The sequence below is a fragment of the Sinohyriopsis cumingii genome, chromosome 6, assembly GCF_028554795.1.
Source record: "Sinohyriopsis cumingii isolate HCF-2022 chromosome 6, ASM2855479v2, whole genome shotgun sequence".
In the NCBI taxonomy this organism is placed as follows: Eukaryota; Metazoa; Mollusca; class Bivalvia; order Unionida; family Unionidae; genus Sinohyriopsis; species Sinohyriopsis cumingii.
The window spans coordinates 159503426-159524277 of record NC_142966.1 but is presented as its reverse complement, the minus strand read 5'-3'; the positions used below and the strand labels follow the sequence as shown (position 1 = coordinate 159524277).

The window sequence follows — 20852 nt, the reverse complement described above, 5'->3', positions numbered from 1 at the left end:
AAGTCCACCATTATTTCCCGTTAGGCCTACTGGTTCACTTACAGTTTCAAACTAATTTTATGATGAACTAGTGTACAAGAGGCCATTAATAATCACCGATTCTGATCTTAAAACACATGTTTGTTTGTTTTATCATTAAAGGATATCATGCAGGAAATTGATAGTTTGTACCTTACTCGGAAAAGGGTTAATGGTCAATCAGCTACCAAAACTTATGCTTGTGAATGGGCAAGAATTTGTTTGTCAATGTAATTCATATCAAAACTCGGCCTAGCTGATGTATTGATGAATACATTTTGCTACAACACTAGAAATAACCGGGCTAAGGGGACTTATTCCAAACACTAAGCTAGGCATCACACACTTTCTTACACTTAGCTACTGTCCTATCCGAACTGTCAATTCTAGCAGCTTTAGCACTCTTCTGAATCTTGTTACAGTCTTCGTAAGTTTGCCGTTTAACCCCAAAATACTTATCCAAATTTACAAATGGCATTTTGTCTAAGTCTCAACATGTCTTGATTCTCGTGCACTACTTATTCCGATACATTCGGAAATGAACACAATAATGAAAGCTAAAGTTGTTTATTTGATATACTTTTATAAATGACCACATGTACATCTCTGGGTCTTTCTGACTCTGAATTCAATCACTGTAAATATCGCATCCGGACGACAGTCAAAGCCTTTGATTTTGCCACCCAGCTATTGCATCATGTTCTTTTTGATGTACTCTTATAATGGCAACATGTATGTACATTAAGGGGTCTTTCAGTCACTGAATTCTGTCATTGTAAATATCAGCACAGCTAATTGATCAACACATTTTCCCACAAAGCAGGTGACTCAAGCAGGACTAGAAAGTCTTTGAAATTTGCCGCACACCTATAACATGCGTACAGAGGACTCCCGCCTCAGGGATTTTCTGCGTCCCAGATCAAAAATTGGCTTCCAGATATGCGTAATTAAGCGTTTCCGACTCTGCTCCATCTGCCTTGGTGTTGTCCAAAAAAGTTTGAATACTCCATGTGCCAAATTTGAGCTCAATCATCTTTTTCTTTTTCTTTCTTTCTTTCGTTTTTTTGTTGATGTTCAAGCGCAAGGATGATATGGATTTTAAGCTGTGACATGAACAAAAAAATAGGTAGGCCCTTACAATCTATAAACATGAACAAAAAAAAATTAAACACACAATACAAATTAAATATTCTTAACAACTTAAAGACATTCTGGATTATATTATTATGATACAGCAGCACTGTTTGCACATCAGCCTGTTCAAGACTACTGGTACATCAGCACATTTAATATTATAATTCATGTGTACTTTTGGACATGTGGTAGAACTTTTAGGATTATTTAAGATTTAATTCACAATTCTATAAGTTTTGAAAATTTTAATTTGTAACTTAGTGAAATAAATTTGTTTACTAAACTTGTTGCTCTTGGCTTCTTTCAGTTACTTTCTTTAAGACCAAAGAGTCACAACAATGGGCATCTTTCAACCCAAGGCAGATACCTTATTGCTACATTTTCATTCTGACCAATGTCTAGGTGGTGAGTGATATCAAAGCCACTTGAGCCTCTTGTTATGATATAGCATCATATAGCTCGGAAATGCAAATGTTGTTGGATAAATAGCATTTAAATTGTATCATAACAAACACACATTTTTTATTTCATATCGTCAATTTTCAGATTCTTTGTGTGAACAATGCAGGACTTGACACTGGTATGACCAGAGATGAAGTCTTTGAGGTGTTTTGTAAATATGGGGAGACTGATGACATTCTGATGTTGCCAAAGAAACCATACTGCTTTGTTTGTTACAAATTGGTAGAGAATGCAGAAGAAGCCTACATTCACCTGAATGGTTACACCATACCTGCAACAGATACTAGAAAGTCTAGCTGTACTTTCTATATTTCCTTTGTCAGCAAGAGTAAGTTTTTGTGTGCTTAACCTGTATACCAAAATTATTTCTTTCTGTAAACAGTTGTGGTTTTTTTTATACACCACTGTAAGGCAGAGCATAATGTTATGACATCTATCTGTCTGTCCATTCATGTCCCTTTTGATTTTCCGTACAGTAACTTTAGTCCAGTGTCACTGACCTTGACCAGCATTTGTGGACGGCTAGTACTTTGTAAAGAATAAATCTCTCAGTTTTGACTGAAAGAAGAAAATTTGTCTCTGCACAGTAACTCTAGATCAAGATTATATACTTTGACCAAACTTAGTAAACAAATTTGCATTTCGAATGATGCAGAAGCTTGTATGAGGTCAAAAGTCAAGGTAACTGTGAGCCTATGAAGGAAACTTTGTTGCACAATATCTTAAGTTACAGACTACATACTGCAAATAAAATTTGTGGCTGCCATACAGCTGATGTATCTATTTTGTGGTAAATGATCAGAGTCATTGCAACTAAACTAAAGAAAATGTTTTCTACATAATAACTTTGCATTACTTTGTATAATGGTCAGAATCACTGCAACTCCAAGAAGATGTAAGTTCTTTGCAGTAAGTTTAGATCTAGACTATTTGCCTTGACCAAACTTTACAGATAAGCATGGATTAGACAGACACCTATTAATTTTGGGATTAAAAGGTCACAGGTCAAGGTCACATTGAATAAAAAAAGAAATGTGAGAAGTGGTTTAAGAAATGGTTTCCTCTTAGCGAGATTAGTTTAGCTGCATATATCTTGACCAAATTTGGTGGATGTTGTACTTATTGGACAAGAAGGAAATCTGTTGATTTGAGGCCAGAAACACTTTAATACATACACTTTTCTGTAAAATAACTTTATGTACTCACCACATACATGCCATGCACCAACATTGACTTTTGTGACTTGCTGAGGAAAGGAAATAAGCCACAAATTGAGGACTAGACATATCCACTTGCAGACCATTTGCTTCTTTAATTACATTACCCAATAATAAGATCTTAGGAGAACTGTGACTACCTCACAAATCCAGCCCTCCCAGGTTAAACAATTTTAGCTTCAAAGCTAAAAGTTATCTGCCCTCCTTGGTGGTTTTTGAGCAGAGTGATCTCCCCTTAATAGTGGGATTGGTGCATAATTTCCATGAATATATCAGTTAGTACTTCTGCTTGTGCCAAATGGCACACTTTCATTAAGAGTGAAATTGCAAAAATTCTCTGCCAGTTTCTGGAAGTTCTAAACCCACAAGTTAGAGGAGCCTTGACTTTAAATGGAAGTATACTCATTCTATATTTACACCGTTTCTTTCTTCCGATGATGACAAAGTTCTGCCTTAATATTAAAGTACTTTGCCGTTACTTGAATATTAAAGCACTTTGCCATTACTTGCTGGTATTTATGTACTTGCACCTGTAGCCTATGCAACTTCATATTAGTTCTGGCTATAATTTTTATGTGCGTGCAAGTCTGTAGTGGGCTATAGAAAACTCTTAATGTATGTATAATTTCCACTATGACCGGATACATAAAGGTAAGTTTTTTATACTAGTGCATTTAGCATGTTACTATTAGTGATGCATGAGAGGTTCTTATATGTATAGGCACCTAAAAATTGGCCTTCTTATGGGTAAGCTGTTACTAGAATTGACTTTTTGCTTATCAGTTGGTCCATGTAAAAACTATAGTTTGTCTATCTGTCCAGTGCTTCTACCTGGACAGGCAGTCAAATTCACATGCCTATAGGCCATCACATCTTAAATTGCTTATTTAGCATTCACTTATAATTATTAATACTGATGATATTTTTCTACCTGTACAGGTCATGTGCAACCCTCTATGGATATTTGTCATATTGGGTAATCCTGTTCAAAACAGACACCCACTCCACTAAATGTATATAGGGCCTGCTATATTTTGTCTACCAGATTTAGACCATAGGTGAGACCTGTCTGACAACCACTCAACATGTGTAATTTTCTCTGGTTGTCGTTCCTACAATACATGTTGGACTTGCCTTATATGGGTAGTCATAGCTTGAGGGATGAAAACATTGCTTGCACTCAAGGGTTCACACTGTATCATTCCTGGGCAGTGTTGTTGTTGTTATGGGGTTTAACGCCACTTTTCAGCACACGATAGGCCATACATGGCGGCCAGTATTAATCATGGAGGAAGAACCAGGGAAAACCTGGAAAGAACCACCAACCAACGAGAAGCTACTGGTAAGCTTTCTCACATACCCACATTGGCTGAATCCGAGACTCAAACCCATGCAGACAGAGGTGAGATGGCAGTGATCCATAACGGAGAGCGCTTTAGACCACTCGGCCACTCGAGGCCCTCCTGGGCAGTGAGATGGAGAGCAGCAACAAGCATCAGTAATAGTCTCTCTTGTCAAAATTATGGATGGGGTAAATGGATCAAATATCCCGTAACCCTTCCCAACCTCAAGAACTGGATGTTGTCATGCCAGTCGAGATGGTCATGTTCCTTTCCAATCAGACTTGGCCATATAACTGATCTTAATTCGCCATGAATAAAATCAGTCTTACACTATCAGCCACAGAAAACAAACTTGTCCAGTTCCATGAATCACATAGTACTGCCAAGCTCTTCCTGAGTATGATACCCAATTTGCTGCCATTATACAAGCGAACCCATTTCATGAAACAGTTATACATGAATTAGTCTAACTTACATAGCGCTGCTAGGCACTTTACTAAGTCTATACAGGCACTCTCATGGATAAGTCTAACCACAGAGGCACCTCTTGTGGAGGGGCCCCGAGTGGCCGAGTGGTCTAAAGGACTCACCATTCAGGATCACTGCCATCTCACCTCTGTCTGCATGGGTTCGAGTCCAAGGCTCGGCTAGCGTAGTTATGTGGGAAAGCCTGCCAGTAGCTTCTCGTGGGTCGGTGGTTCTTCCCTGGGTTTTCCAGGGTTCTTCCTCCACCAGCTATACTGGCCACCATATATAGCCTATCTTGTGCTGAAAAATGGCGTTAAACCCTAGAACAACAACAACTTCTTGTGGAAAATATACAGTTTATATAGACACCGTCATGGATCAATATTACCTGCAATAGTACCTTAAAACACTTTTGGCATATGATGTCCATCTTGATGCGTCCGTTTTCAATTGATGTCTTTTTACTCACCCTCAAACCTCTACCTTCCATTAGAAGTAACAGGACTTACTCATAAGTGCAGCGAGTGTAGTGCACCACCATCATCGACTTTCTTTTCCAACTACGTCACAGGAAGCCCAGGAAATATCAACATCACTATCACAATGAATAGACAACGTAATAGGCATTCAAGTTTCCTTATCAGTATTAGATCTTACTTGGATGAGTTTTGTCCTCGTTTTTCTGCATTACCTGCCAGGTCTACAGTTACTGATATTTTGGAACTGAGTACACTGTTAATGATGAGTTCCAAGCATCTATGGATGTGTTATATCACAGGTGCCTCCAGTTTTCCTTTTGAATACTCATGAGTTAATTTGCAATGTCATGATCGTGGGATCAGTCTTGTATCCAATATTTTGACAAACCACAATATGCAGACAAGAAAATCCTAGTCAGAGGATTATTTTATTTGTCTCCGCATGAAGCATAACCTCATGGGGAGACAAATAATGTAACTCTGCTATTGGGATTTCCTTGTCTTGCTGCAAACACCAACACAGATTATTTTTCTCAAGTAATTTTTCCAACTAAATTGAAGTAAGGGGCCATCCAAGGCAAAGCTTGACCCCTTTCCACCCCTCCCTGTACACGTGTATACTTTTTAAAAAAAAAAACACCTGCATACATATGCTTGATGCACACACACACACCCAGTTCTATAGAACAGCCTGTATTTGATCCATGCAGAAACCATAAAGGATTATTAATATTAACGTGTTTAATAACACAGATAGTCCACCGACATTGAATGTCAGGCTGTATAACTTTAAACATTTTGTCTAGTGTCTGCTAAAATTCAAACGCCAACTGAACCACAGTCAAACAGGTTATGTATAAGACAAATTATTATTGAGGTTTCACCCCCACCCCACCCCACCCCATTTCCTATGCATACATACATTATCAGTAGACCCTACCTTTACACAAGCATATGCATTTGGGTTAACTCCCCCTCCATGTGTACATACTAAAATGGATGGCCCCTAACCCTGCACCCTTGTAGATTGTAATTTAATTAGCAGATTCAAAACAGTATTTGTCATCTACTGTTATAGTTTCTCACTCTTTACAAAGGTCATCGTTTTTTTATGAAAATTTGAATAATTATCTAAGTAGCATCTAGCTATATATGCTGCTCTTAGAAAAGGAAAAAAAGTTCCAGCAATAAAGTTATAATTGCTATATGTTGGAAGTATTGCATAATGAGCGTCTTGAGCCATGTGCTTTTGTCTTGCCAAATACAAGTACTGCCTATTCAGACGAATGCGTTGATGAGGGCTATGTGGTGACCTGTGGATCCTAAGTACACAAGATCTATGCATAAGAAAATAGAAGCATAAAATCATTTGATATTATTACTATATTATCACATTTAATCGATGGACGTCATATGAAATTGACAATAAATAATTGGTATCTTTTATGTGGCTAAGTTTTAACTTTCATCAGTTCTAATTTGGAAAATTTATATGGTAGGCAATGGTACAATAGGCCTACAGGGTACAGTTCTAACAAAGTGTGTAGTGACATCAGGAAATTTCTAATTGTGACTTTTTGGGAAATTTATATATTTATATTATATTATATTTTCTGTCCACCCTGGTTGTTAAGTTTACATTTGTATTCGCATTATTATATTTTGTTCAACTGGGGCAGATTATGGGTGTTAAACAAAGAAGAAACCAGTTTGACATTACACATTTCTGGATTTTGCTGGCTTTGCCGTAGCACTCGAGATAGTCTGGTTTTGTGTGGCCAGTGATGTGTATTGCCTGTGTCTGGAGTATCCTATAGATCAGCATGTGAGTGTGTCAAAATAATTTATATGCTGTTATCAATGTTGGAGAGACCTTGACTTGCTTCTTGAGTGAATTATTTTTTGTTTTATATTTCTTGTTGTTGTTGGATTTTGTAACTTCTCCATCAGGCACAGAAGAAGACATTAAGTGTTTCTTTTCAAAAGTAGTTCCAAGCATGTGGACACCATGACTGAGATGACAGGTCTGAGATAACCAGACTTAGATATATAAAAAAATAAGGTTAGCAAAACAGATTTATCTGTTGCTTAGGTGATAATCAAGGCTCTTTACCTTAAGACCTATCTTTGCCCAAGGTATGCTCGCAACCTCCTCCATCTGTTCTCCTCCTTAGTGATCATCTATATTCTATTCTCCTATCTTAATGATCAGATTGCCAGAATTCACTACAAATCAATGGGGGCCCCGAGTGGTCTAAAAGCACTCGCCGTTACGGATCACTGCCATCTCACCTCTGTCTGTGTGAGTTCAAGTCTCAGCCTCGGCTAACGTTGGTATGTGAGAAAGCCTGCCAGTAGCTTCTCGTGGGTTGGTGGTTCTTTCCGGGGTTTTCCAGGGTTCTTCCTCCACCAGTTATACTGGCCGCCATGTATAGCCTATCTTGTGCTGAAAAATGGCGTTAAACCCTACAACAACAACAACAACAACAAATCAATGTCCTCTCAGCCTGTGTTACAGCAGAGGGATTTAGGAGGCAGCCAACAAGGTCACAAGGGTGCCCCTAGAGCACATGCCACTGGGAAACAGTCCTTCAACTCCTGAACTAAGTGGAAGTGTCAGAGGGAGGTCCATTGTTTCCACAAACATTTCCATGAGACCATCCCTGTCTTGATGACATACATTCAGGCATCACATCCTGCTCTTCTCTCAGATCTCAGTAGGAAGTCTTTTGTAGCTGATTGGAGAAGATTTACTATGATGACATGTGGATTCAACAGCAGGTACTGGGGACACAGTATCACATTCGGTGTATGTACTTAACTTATGGCTACAGCTCTTTCAGCTACAATCCAGCTCTTATCACTTGATCCTCAATCTATGTGCAGTCAAATCTGTTTTTTTGCTCTTGGGTTTGCAATGGCCTACAACAATGGGCCCTAATACTTTCAGTTGTGAAGATGGCGCAGTCAGTGTGGACTTGCAAGAAATGTGATTTCATGCCACACTGAAACGACTTAGAAGTTCTTTGATTTGCCTACAACAGGCTACAGATGAACAGACTCTACATTTTGGAGCAAGATGTGATTCTACATATTACTTTCCTTTCATTCTCTATCTCTTGTCAACAAGAACATCTTAGACCCTTTCAGGATTTGGTTGACTAGGTCTGGACTCAGTGTTCAAGTAAGAAGTATGTATTCCCCCAGGAAAAGAGATTTGAATTCATGCAGTGGTAATTTCTATGTCTCTGAAACAATGCATCTGCTAGAATATTCATGCGCCAGCTGAGTTTTGTTCATCATGGCAGCTTAAGTCTTAGTCCTTTTTCATTTTAATGGGCTATCATAACAATGATTAAATGGTCCAAGTGGAGACTGAACCTTGAGAGTTGGACTAACTCTCTCAATTGGCAACCATTTGATGTTGCATCATAAAGGCACTTTGGACTCACATCAGCAGTACACCTGCAAACGACATCCTCCAGCAATCATGATCGCTATTGATGTGAACACAGAGGGCATAGGAGCATTATTTATATGTCCACATCATCAAAAGTTTTGAAAGCTTATTGGTGGCTGGTGAAACTACATGGGAATCGAGTTCTAATTCTGCTTGATAACTTCACTGTGCTGCCTGATCTCAAACAGCAAGCAGAATGAGTACTCCAATCTTTGTTTTCTTGTTTGGGATTTTCTAAAGTTGTGTCCTCAGTGAAATCCCGGTTTCATTTTAACATATACTAGGCTGGCTAATATATTAGTGGACTCATATTTCTGCAAGCAGGAATTCATATAAATGGAATGGCCTTTTCATCCCTCAGTTTCATATGATACATGCTCGATGGGATTGACTTATGGTGGACATTAGTGACAAGGTGGAATGCCAGCAGTCCCAAACTTTCTCCCACCAATCCTGGGACCAAGGGCCAGGCTGATTGCTGCTCCCTATACCTTGGAATGGCTGGATGAATACATATCTAAATACCTTGGACTCTGATAGTGATACTGGAACCAAAAGTATCTAAGTGTCTCTTCATCCTGACTGCTCTACTAAATTAGGGAATACAGGACCAACCGGGTCAGTAAAGGAAGTCAGTGGAATATAATCTCATTGGTTCACAACAGAGTACTTTATCCCTATGGCGGCATCCATACCACAATAGCTAATTTTCTAGGCTTTTTGTTCAGAAACATTTATCACCCATCACAGTTAAACTTACCATTCCACCATCTCCAGCACACTGTACTATCATAGCAGAGAGGATATTGCATGAAACAGACCTGTCTAATCTTCTTTTCATTTGGATTTCACATGGCCAGTGGCATTGGACCCTTGCCCAAGTGAACTTTTCATAGGAATTAACCTGGCTGAACAAGACACTAATAGAACTACTCTCAGGAGCTAAATTACTTCACCTGTCATACAAGTCCTGCCTCCTCACTACTTTGGCAGTTAGTAGGCAAAATCAGCAATACATTTCTTGGGGGACCTATCTACTTACAGTTCCAACATGATGAATCAATACTGGTTATGAAACCCCACTTGGAAGGGCATCATTGACTCACCTTTCCTACAAGATCAGTAGACCCAAATTACATGCAGTTCTGACAGGACAGATCAGTAGACCCAAACTGCATGCAGTTCTGACAGGACAGCTCAGTAGACCCAAATTACATGCAGTTCTGACAAGACAGATCAGTAGACACAAATTACATGAAGTTCTGACAGGACAGATCAGTAGACCCAAATTACATGCAGTTCTGACAGGACTGATCAGCAGACCCAAATTACATGCAGTTCTGACAGGACAGATCAGTAGACCCAAATTACATGCAGTTCTGACAAGAAAGTAGACCCAAATTACATGCATTTCTGATAGGACAGATCAGTTCACTTACGATGGTGCACTCTTTATTTGCCAAGAACAGGGTTTCATCCATTTGTAACCAGACTTTTGTAATGAAATCACTGTCTACTCTGGACACTTGAGCTCAAGGTCACCTAGAAGATTCAGTATGAGCTTTGAAGTGGTATGATAAAATATCTGAGCAATTGCAGTGAGGAAGATCACACTTATTTTTATCTGTCAAACAGGGACGGGATGATATAACATCATAGACCCATATGTCCTAGATTAAGTGGAATATTTGCTCTGCATATTGAGAAATAAATCCAGCTCAATGAATTTGTTATTCATTTTGACTCACAGGGTTAGAGCAGTTGCCACAATCATAGTCTTTGACCAGAATTATTCTCTAATATTATCCATGCCTTGGGATGGAGATCCAAGTCCACATTCTCCAGTTTTACCTGCAAGATCTTTCATGCCAAAGGGCTCAACTCAATAGGGTGTGACCTACATCCATGGTGCTACAGGTCACCTTTCCAGGTTGTTTGACAGATTCATATGATGCTGCTGTATAACTTCCTCTGGATTTGTATGAGGGAAAATTTTCCCTTTTGGAAGCTGCTTTCCAACAGATAGAGTCTTCTCCAGTCTGGTTACCTATAAGCTTGCATGACATATCTTAGGGGACTGTAAATAACATCTCCAGGTAAAGGGATGTACCTCTCTCCACCTCTTACCTATTCTTCTAACATATGATTTGGTAAAATATTTAAAGAAGAAAATTATTTTTTCTAGTAAAGTATGTTTCTTCGTGAATACTTATTCAATCATAATACACATACACCCTCCCAGCCTCCCCGCAGTTATATCCATGTAGTAGGGATTTGGCACCTATCATGATATCAAGGGAAGATCACTCTATCTAATTGCCACCCAGTTGAGCAGCTAAGGTGGTGCTCTACAGTTGCTATTTTGCATAGGTTTAGGATTTTAAAGAAAAAGAATTTCCCCATCTTTCCTCACTGGTTATACTGGCTATTTAAAAAAGACCTTGTATATCTTAGGTATAATTCAAAGGACCTTTAATTCCCTTTATTTTGGTGTATGATTGATGGGTATACTATGGGTTATAGAGTATACAGCTTGGCCTTAATTCAGATGTGCACCTTTCAAAAAAGTGCTAACTCTACTTGGTCATTTTGACTTCCTGAACTTCAGAGGTAAATTGTATAAAAAAAGAGCCAATAACTTTTTTACATTTTATATATTTGGTAATTCATTCATTGCACTTTCATAAGTTGGTATTGTCTAGTCTGGCAAAATTCATTTTCCATATTTTAATAGCTGCTATGTATAATGTACTTTAGACTAATTCAGGCTGATTTTTTAACAGAAGGGAGCGGTCCTTTTAGTTAGCAGTGTGCTTAAATCATGTAAAATTTCCAAAAGTACAATATCCAAAGAAATATCATCCACATTACATTAATGTAGCATAGAGGTATGCCAGCATTCTCTCCATTGTGCATGTTTTAAATGTGAACTACTTCACCTTACATACGTCACTCTCTCAAAAGTACATATTAACTGGTGAGCACCCCCAAACATTGATTTAATAGAATGTATAATAAGAAAAAACTGCTACTCTCACATATTGTGTTCAGTACATTTAACTCAAGTCTAAATGTTTGTTTCCTACCTGAATTACCAAGGTTACATGCAAGGTGTAAATACACATACTCTTTGATATATGTGACAGAGTCGGTAGTAAATTATTCATGTCCATATAGCTTTGTTGCCTTTTGTTCTTTCCATATCAGCTTACATTTGATTTATTTGACACATTACCTAAACCAGGGTATAATTCTAGGAGGTTCAGTTTGCAGGATTTCTTCCTTAAATCCCTCCATTATTCACACCCCTTCCCCTTTTTTTAAAATTTGTGTGGGTGGGAATTTCCCCAAAATTTTTAGTCATAGAACAGACCCTACTTAACTCACATTTAAAAACTGGAATTTGTCCACTTTATTTCCTCTGCAATTTAGTATTTACTGATGTCCCTTATTATTTTTTCTTACAGTGCCAGAAAGTTTGTCTCCATCTAACAAACTACCCCCAGGCTTGATTTTACTGCCTGACTTCATATCAGAGGAATATGGACAGAGGCTCATGGATTCTATCAATTGGAAGGAACCAACATTGAAAGGTGACATACAATACATAGAGTATTTCTCCAAAATAAGTACACCAAATAAATTTGGTATGAAGTGGGGATCATCTTGCCTGACTTTACTACTGTCCGTCTGTCTGCTGACAATGAAGTTTATCTCCTATGCAGTGATAGATGCAGACTCAAAACTTTGGATTACAACTAGGGATGGTTTTAAATGTGTACAATGGTTTTAAAATGCTGATATCACCCGTGGGGTGGGCCTAAGGGGGTTTATAAAGGATTTGAAACAATTTCTTAAATATTATAAGTATAGATCAGAAAGTTGCAAGGACTGTTGCATACATAAAGGGCTTTTGGATTACCCCCACTGATCATGCCACAGAGGGAACTATGATTTGATTTATTTGCTCCTGGCAGTAACTTGGAAACTTTTGAAATGCACACCGAGTTACCATATATAGGTCTGTAGGATATGCACAGACAAAAATCAAACATACATTAAAATACAGACCCAAGGTCATTCCATCGGGGAGGGGACTTGTCTCTGGCTCATAACTTGAAAACTTTTAAGATCCCCACCCTAATACTAATTTATATATGCAATGGACATGGGAGATAAATCCACTTGTGTATCCAGCATTGCCCTTTTGTTGTGCCCCAGGAATGCAGTACTGGCTCTTGGCTAATAATAGCCATGATAACCACTTTATAACCATATGTACACTAATATTTAATAAAGAGACAGAAACACATATACAGTAATAATTGCAATGCCAGTAGCTGGTAAAGAAAAGTAACATTTCCATTGGTCAGAATGTTACCACGTGATCAAAATGAATTGTGTTTATTTCTGGATGAACTGTAAGGAGAACTACTTTTCAAAGAATACCCACTTCTATAAATAGAGTCACATGTACAGCATAAGATAAACACTGCCAGTGAAGGCAGACACGAAGTAAGCATTAAAGGAAAAGAGCATTCTAACAATTTTTATCCAAAAATAATTGAATAAATTTTGCTTTCATTGGTTGAAGGACTGCTATTATGATGACCTTATTACGACCAAGCACGACAATCCCAAGTGCTATAAATAGCTACATAACAGAAAACCCCAAACATGTTTTACTACACTCAATTAAGATTTCTGTTTTTTTAATGATGCAAACAAAATAACATAACGAATAATTGAAATATCAATTATAAGAGTTTAATGTTTTTTTCTGAGTTGATCGTGGTATAAACTGTCAGTTGCCGAGTCACGCAGCTTACATAACGCCCTTCTGGCGTTATTTGCTGTGTGAGTCGGCAACTGACAGTTTATACCACAATCAACTCAGGAAAAAAACAACATTAAACTCTTAATTGCAAAATTAGTCCCTGCATTAGCTTACATGCCAACCATTACACATTTAACATAATCATTAGGAATTTTTATTACCAAATTATATCTATTCTCGTCTGTATATGGATTATGCTTTTTTAGTCCATTTTAAAAAAGTTATGTTTCTTGTTTTTATTATCATCTCTTTAATCCCACGCATCAGAGAAACTTAAAAATATTCTAAAAAAGATGACTGCTATGTAAGAAGAACATAAGAGTACATTTGTCCATTATAGACCTACAGGTACTTTCCTTATTTTCTATTTATAGCAGCTCTATATGACACATTTCAATGAAAACAGACAGGTTTCTTCAACTTGTTTAACAGATTCATTATATTTTTATACATATCTAGCTACCAGGCCAGTTTTTACTTTATAAAAAAATAAAACAGGCTTTTTTATGTGACTCATGGATGTTATGTGACTGAAAAATGTTGGAGGAGATGGATCTTTTTAAACTTAAAAACACATCAGATAAGAAAAGGACAAACAAACAGCACTTTACAAATTTAAAAAGAAGAATATGTTTGCTTTGTACTACTTTATGATCATTTAGTGAAAGTTAGACATGTCGACTAGAGCTAGGTGCCATGAAAAATTTGTTCCACTGTATTTTGGAACATACCACAATATGTACCATAGCATACTGTGCTTATATTATTGACCAACAATTTATAATGCAGGGGCCTGACATTTTTTTTCTTTCTGTCAGTACTGAGAAAAAATATCTTGCTCTGATTTATAGCAAAACAACATCCTATCCATGATACTATATGGAAAAATAAGAATTATCTTGAGATTTTAAAAAAAAGAAAATATTTCAGCTCAAGAGAAAATTGCAGCCCCCCCCCCCCCATTAAACAGCAAGTACCTTATATTAGATGAATTTGCTATAAGTCTGCTAGTTGTTTAGTATATTGTAAAATAAAAGCTGTAGCTAAAGTGGGATGATTAAGTTTACACTATAGCTGTATCTACAGTGGGATGATTAAGTTTACACTATAGCTGTATCTAAATTGGGATGATTAAGTTTACATTATATCTGTATCTAAAGTGGGAGGATTAAGTTTACACTATAGCTGTATCTACAGTGGGATGATTAAGTTTACACTATAGCTGTATCTAAAGTGGGATGATGAAGTTTAAACTATAGCTGTATCTAAAGTGGGATGATTAAGTTTACACTATAGCTGTATCTAAAGTGGGATGATTAAGTTTACACCATAGTTGTATCTAAAGTGGGATGATTAAGTTTACACCATAGCTGTATCTTAAGTGGGATGATTAAGTTTACACCATAGCTGTATCTAAAGGGGGATGATCAAGTTTACACCATAGCTGTATCTAAAGTGGGATGATTAAGTTTACACTATAGCTGTAACTAAAGTGGGATGATTAAGTTTACGCTATAGCTGTAACTAAAGTGGGATGATTAAGTTTACGCTATAGCTGCAACTAAAGTGGGATGATTAAGTTTACACTATAGCTGTATCTAAAGTGGGATGATTAAACTTACACTTTAGGTGTATCAAAAGTGGGATGATTAAGTTTACACTATAGCTGTAACTAAAGTGGGATGATTAAGTTTACACCATAGCTGTAACTAAAGTGGGATGATTAAGTTTACACTATAGCTGTATCTAAAGTGGGATGATTAAGCTTACACTATAGCTGTATCTAAAGTGGATGATTAAGCTTACACTATATCTGCATCTAAAGTGGGAGGATTAAGTTTACACTATAGCTGTATCTAAAGTGGGATGATTAAGTTTACACTATAGCTGTATCTAAATTGGGATGATTAAGTTTACATTATATCTGTATCTAAAGTGGGAGGATTAAGTTTACACTATAGCTGTATCTACAGTGGGATGATTAAGTTTACACTATAGCTGTATCTAAAGTGGGATGATGAAGTTTAAACTATAGCTGTATCTAAAGTGGGATGATTAAGTTTACACCATAGCTGTATCTAAAGTGGGATGATTAAGTTTACACCATAGTTGTGTCTAAAGTGGGATGATTAAGTTTACACCATAGCTGTATCTAAAGTGGGATGATTAAGTTTACACCATAGCTGTATCTAAAGTGGGATGATCTTACACCATAGCTGTATCTAAAGTGGGATGATTAAGTTTACACTATAGCTGTAACTAAAGTGGGATGATTAAGTTTACGCTATAGCTGTAACTAAAGTGGGATGATTAAGTTTACGCTATAGCTGTAACTAAAGTGGGATGATTAAGATTACACTATAGCTGTATCTAAAGTGGGATGATTAAACTTACACTTTAGGTGTATCAAAAGTGGGATGATTAAGTTTACACTATAGCTGTAACTAAAGTGGGATGATTAAGTTTACACCATAGCTGTAACTAAAGTGGGAGGATTAAGTTTACACTATAGCTGTATCTAAAGTGGATGATTAAGCTTACACTATATCTGTATCTAAAGTGGGAGGATTAAGTTTACACTATAGCTGTATCTAAAGTGGGATGATTAAGTTTACACTATAGCTGTATCTAAATTGGGATGATTAAGTTTACATTATATCTGTATCTAAAGTGGGAGGATTAAGTTTACACTATAACTGTATCTAAAGTGGAATGATTAAGCTTACACTATAGCTGTATCTAAAGTGGGAGGATTAAGCTCACACTGATGCTATGAAAGACATTGTGCTGATATTAAAGCCTATTGATCAAAATAGGAAGTGTTAAGAACTAGAACAGCATACACAGACACACACACACAGAGACCTACCTATTTACCTACTCAAGTTCTTCTCCATACCCTATAATTGTACAGTTGTGGTTTTACATCATGACGCTGGAAGCTAATGGTTCTAAAGATAAAACTTGGCAACTAGAATGCATGTTGCCACTTAAACCAGGTTCTTGGCAACTAGAATGCATGTTACCACTTAAACCAGGTTCTTGGCAACTAGAATGCATGTTACCACTTAAACCAGGTTCTTGGCAACTAGAATGCATGTTACCACTTAAACCAGGTTCTTGGCAACTAGAATGCATGTTACCACTTAAACCAGGTTCTTGGCAACTAGAATGCATGTTACCACTTAAACCAGGTTCTTGGCAACTAGAATGCTTGTTACCACTTAAACCAGGTTCTTGGCAACTAGAATGCATGTTACCACTTAAACCAGGTTCTTGGCAACTAGAATACATGTTACCACTTAAACCAGGCTCTTGGCAACTAGAATGCATGTTACCACTTAAACCAGGTTCTTGGCAACTAGAATGCATGTTGCCACTTAAACCAGGTTCTTGGCAACTAGAATGCATGTTACCACTTAAACCAGGTTCTTGGCAACTAGAATGCATGTTACCACTTAAACCAGGTTCTTGGCAACTAGAATGCATGTTACCACTTAAACCAGGTTCTTGATTTGTTGTGAACCATGAATTTAAAGCCACAGTGAAATATTAGCAATGTGTGATACAGAAGGAGACGCGTCCAACGTTTGACACTTCCTGAGTGAAGTATAAAGTTGTTTGATAAATCAGCATCATTAATGTAATCAGATAATGTTATCTATTATTTGTTTTAAGCCCTTAAGAACTTTAAAAGCATTATTTTTACACTGTTTAAGTTCTGATGCATACACTAATTACAGCAAAGTACCGGTATTGAAGTTCACACTGGACTGAGTTTTGGACAAAACCACTGAATCAATATTGTGCCAATCAAGTCACCTGGTAGACACAACTGTTCGTAAATAATACTGATTTTGTTGACTAAAACAAATTCACCTTTCTCAAAGCCATGGATAACTTAATCGAGCCATTCAAACTTTTTCACATGAACCACAATTTATCCATTCAGCATGAGTCAGCTTGATTGCTGAGATTTTAAGATCCATTAAAACAGTACAACAATTTTCACCAATTTTTCTTCCTTTTGCCTACCTGTATAGCATTACCATTACCAGAAGTGTGATTTTAATTCTTTTTTGTATTTATATTCAAGTCTAGTGTTTGCTGTTGGTTCACCCATGAGGCAGGCACAAACAGAGGACTGGTTCCGTTGTCTTTCTATTTAGTTAACATCTCACTTTTATGGGCTAAGAACACATCAAAAATATGTCTGGTGACTGCTGATTGTTTTGAGCAAGTGGCAGCTGATCACATGTTTGGTTCACATGTTGAATGATGACATTATCCAAAACAAGGGGTCTCCAAGTTTAGTATGTGTGGATTTTTTATGTAGCTTTAAAAAAAAAATCAGTCATATTGCTATGATGTTTGCAGTGTGACATATAGCATGATGTTCCACCAGGTCACATTATCTTGACACCAGGCTGACCAGTCCTAACACTAACTTCTTAATACTGAGTACCAACCGAGGCAGCTGCTAGTACCATTTTTATCAGTCTTTGGTATGACTCAGTCAGGATTCAAACCCATGACCTCTGCATCCAAGGTGGATGCTCTAACTACTTAGGTCACCTGAGTGGTGTGATCTCTAAGTTGAATTTTGCCACTCTTAAGCAACTGTGTTGATGCCATGATCAGCCACTAATGGTACAGTAACTGACTTAATGGCTGTCTGATCCCTTTGTTGTTTGGTACTTAGACAAAACCACAGTGTAAGTGATTGAGCTTGACAGGTGTTTAATTTATGCTCTGATGGGAGTTAGTATTGTTTTAACCATTCAAGCAACCAGTTTGTTTTTGGCATAGTTTTTTATTTTTTATTTTGGCTATTTGTATAGGTTATTCCATTGAATTAAAAATCCACAAGTATACAGACTTTGACAGGCAGAACCACTAATTCCCATGAAAATGTGTCTTTTTTAAAAATACCTACAAATATTACAAACTTTGACAGCAAATCCATGAATTTAGGTATCCATCAAAACATATCATAAAACAGCAGCAGTACACAAGTTAAATGTGTTTTACATCTTTTAATACATCAGTGCCTGACCGATGGCAAGTGTGTACTGTACAGTTTATGGTCATCTTGTCATCATACGATTAAATATATTTCTTCATAGATCAGTTGTTATGTATATGTAATTTGCATAATTTGTTAGTTTTTTTTTTTCTTCTTCATTATATGCTACGGATAATTGTATTTTGGAACCGACTTTATCAAGCCTATCTTCTACCTCATCTGACTCATGACATTTTAAAAATTCTGTAAACAACTAGAACATTGCTAATTTTCTGTCAATGAGCTTGGGTTAAATATTAGTATTGTTATCTTTCCCTGAGTCAAGGACACTGCGTTTGTCATGTTCTTTAATATTATTTTAGTAATAGACTTTCTTATTATAACTAAGATTTTATCTTGTAAACATGTTGAATCTTCCAGAATGAAATTTTCCAACAGGTAATAAAAAAATATTTTTAGAAAATGTTAATTGCTACCTGAGGTCAAGTAGAGGAGTAACAAGTCTTGTTATTGGAAAAATTATTTATTCATACTGTAAGATCTGAACAAAATCAGTTGTATTATTGTTGTGTCAAGTATTTCATTGGGCTGGAATTTATATAGTCAGATTATTTAATTCAAGTTTTTCTTCTTTGGAAATACAAAGTGCTCAGAAATAATGTTCTTGGAAATAGATACTTGGATTTAAAGTGAAAGTCAAATAAGGATATATTATTGATTGTATTATTGTGATTCAAGAAAAGAATGTTGGCACATCATCATGACACAGGCCATCACAGGCACATCAACACTTCCAGGATTGGATTCATTTTTGGAACACCACTTAAGTTTATTCAGAACTTAAATTATTAGGACTTGTGTTAGAAATTCCTGAATTATTTGGGATTTAATTTGCATTACCATAAGTTCTTTTTACATTTTTCACATTTTATTCTAGGGAACTAAATTATTTTGCTGAATTTTACAAAGCTTGTTGCTTGTCACTCTTTTCTGTTACTTATTTTAAGACCACAGGGTCATAATACAATGAAAACATTTGAATGAAAAAGTAAATCTTTAAAAGTTACCTCCATAAATCTTTACAATGTCATCAAACTGTAGTCTAAACTGTCGTTTAATTTCTCTTGTTTTAATTTTATAGAAAACTTTTTATTCACAGCCCAGCAAAGAGATCTGAAGCACAGACGAGTGAAACATTATGGTTATGAATTTAAATATGGCATCAATAATGTGGATCCAGATGACCCACTGCCTGAAGGGATACCAACAATATGTAATGATGTCATAAAACAGGCATTACAAGCAGGTCATGTTAAGTTTACCCCAGACCAGTTGACTATCAACAAGTATGAACCAGGTCAAGGTAAGAATTTCAGTATAGTTGTCTGCCATAAAATTGACGATTACTGTAGCAACACATATATGCAAACATAAATTTTAGCACAGTTTGCAAAGAACTTAATTTTTACTAACATTTTGTTATAACATTGTTGTGTGATCCATATGCCTGAGACAACCTCAAAAGACAGTTTGGAAGTCTTTAACTAGGTTAGATTTTAGTGGCCTCCATTTAGTGAGGACATGGTAGTGAAAAGATTGGCACATTGGCAGTAATTTAGTGGCATCCATTTAGTATGGATATGAAAAGTGAAAAGACGGACCTGTGGGTAGTGGTCTCCATTCAGTAATGGCATGAGAGTGAAAAGATGGATCTGTGGGTTGTGGTCTCCATTTAGTAAGGACTTGGGAATGAAAAGATGGACCTATGGGTGTTATTTTAGTGGCCTCCATCTAATAAGGACGAAAATGAAATGGTGGACCTGTGGGTGTTATCTTCATGGCCTCAATTTAATAAGGACATGAGAGTTGAAAGATGTACCTGTGGGTAGTGACCCACATTTATTAAGGACATGAGAGTCAAATGGTTGGCCTCTGGATGTTGGTTTAGTGGCCTTAATTTAATATGGAGATGGCTGTGTAAAGATCGTTCTATGGGTGTGTTTTTTTAGTGGCCACCAGTTAATAAGGACATGAGAGTGAAAAGATGTACCTTTGGGTAGTAACCTCCATTTAATAAGGACATTAGAGTGAAAGATTGACCCTATGGGCATTATTGAAGTGGCCTCCATTTAGTAAAGACATGAAAGTGAAAAGATGGATCTGTGGCTTCTATTTAATAAAAACAAAAATGAAAAGTTGGACCAGAATGTGTGTTTTAGTGCCTTTTATTTAATAAGGACACGGCTGTGTAATGATTGACGTGTATGTGTTATTTTGAGGATCTTCATTTAGACATGGAAATGAAATGATATACCACTGGGTGTTATTTTAGTGGCTCCATTTAATTAGGACATGAGAGTAAAAAGATTAACCTGTTGTTAGTGGCCTCCACTTAATAAGGACAAGAG

At 36.8% G+C, this 20852-nt stretch overlaps 1 protein-coding gene across 2 annotated transcripts in view; it reads left to right on the top strand.

Annotated features, from left to right (window-relative positions):
• LOC149798386 (tRNA (carboxymethyluridine(34)-5-O)-methyltransferase alkbh8-like) overlaps nucleotides 1–20852 on the top strand; it is a 36855-nt gene that overhangs the window by 2973 nt on the left and 13030 nt on the right. For both annotated transcript variants that reach the window (XM_089963568.1, XM_089963567.1), the window contains exons 2-4: nucleotides 1699–1942; nucleotides 12049–12174; nucleotides 19604–19807. In XM_089963568.1, the coding sequence (XP_089819694.1) occupies nucleotides 1699–1942; nucleotides 12049–12174; nucleotides 19604–19807 (574 nt within the window). The remainder of the gene's footprint in view (nucleotides 1–1698; nucleotides 1943–12048; nucleotides 12175–19603; nucleotides 19808–20852) is intronic.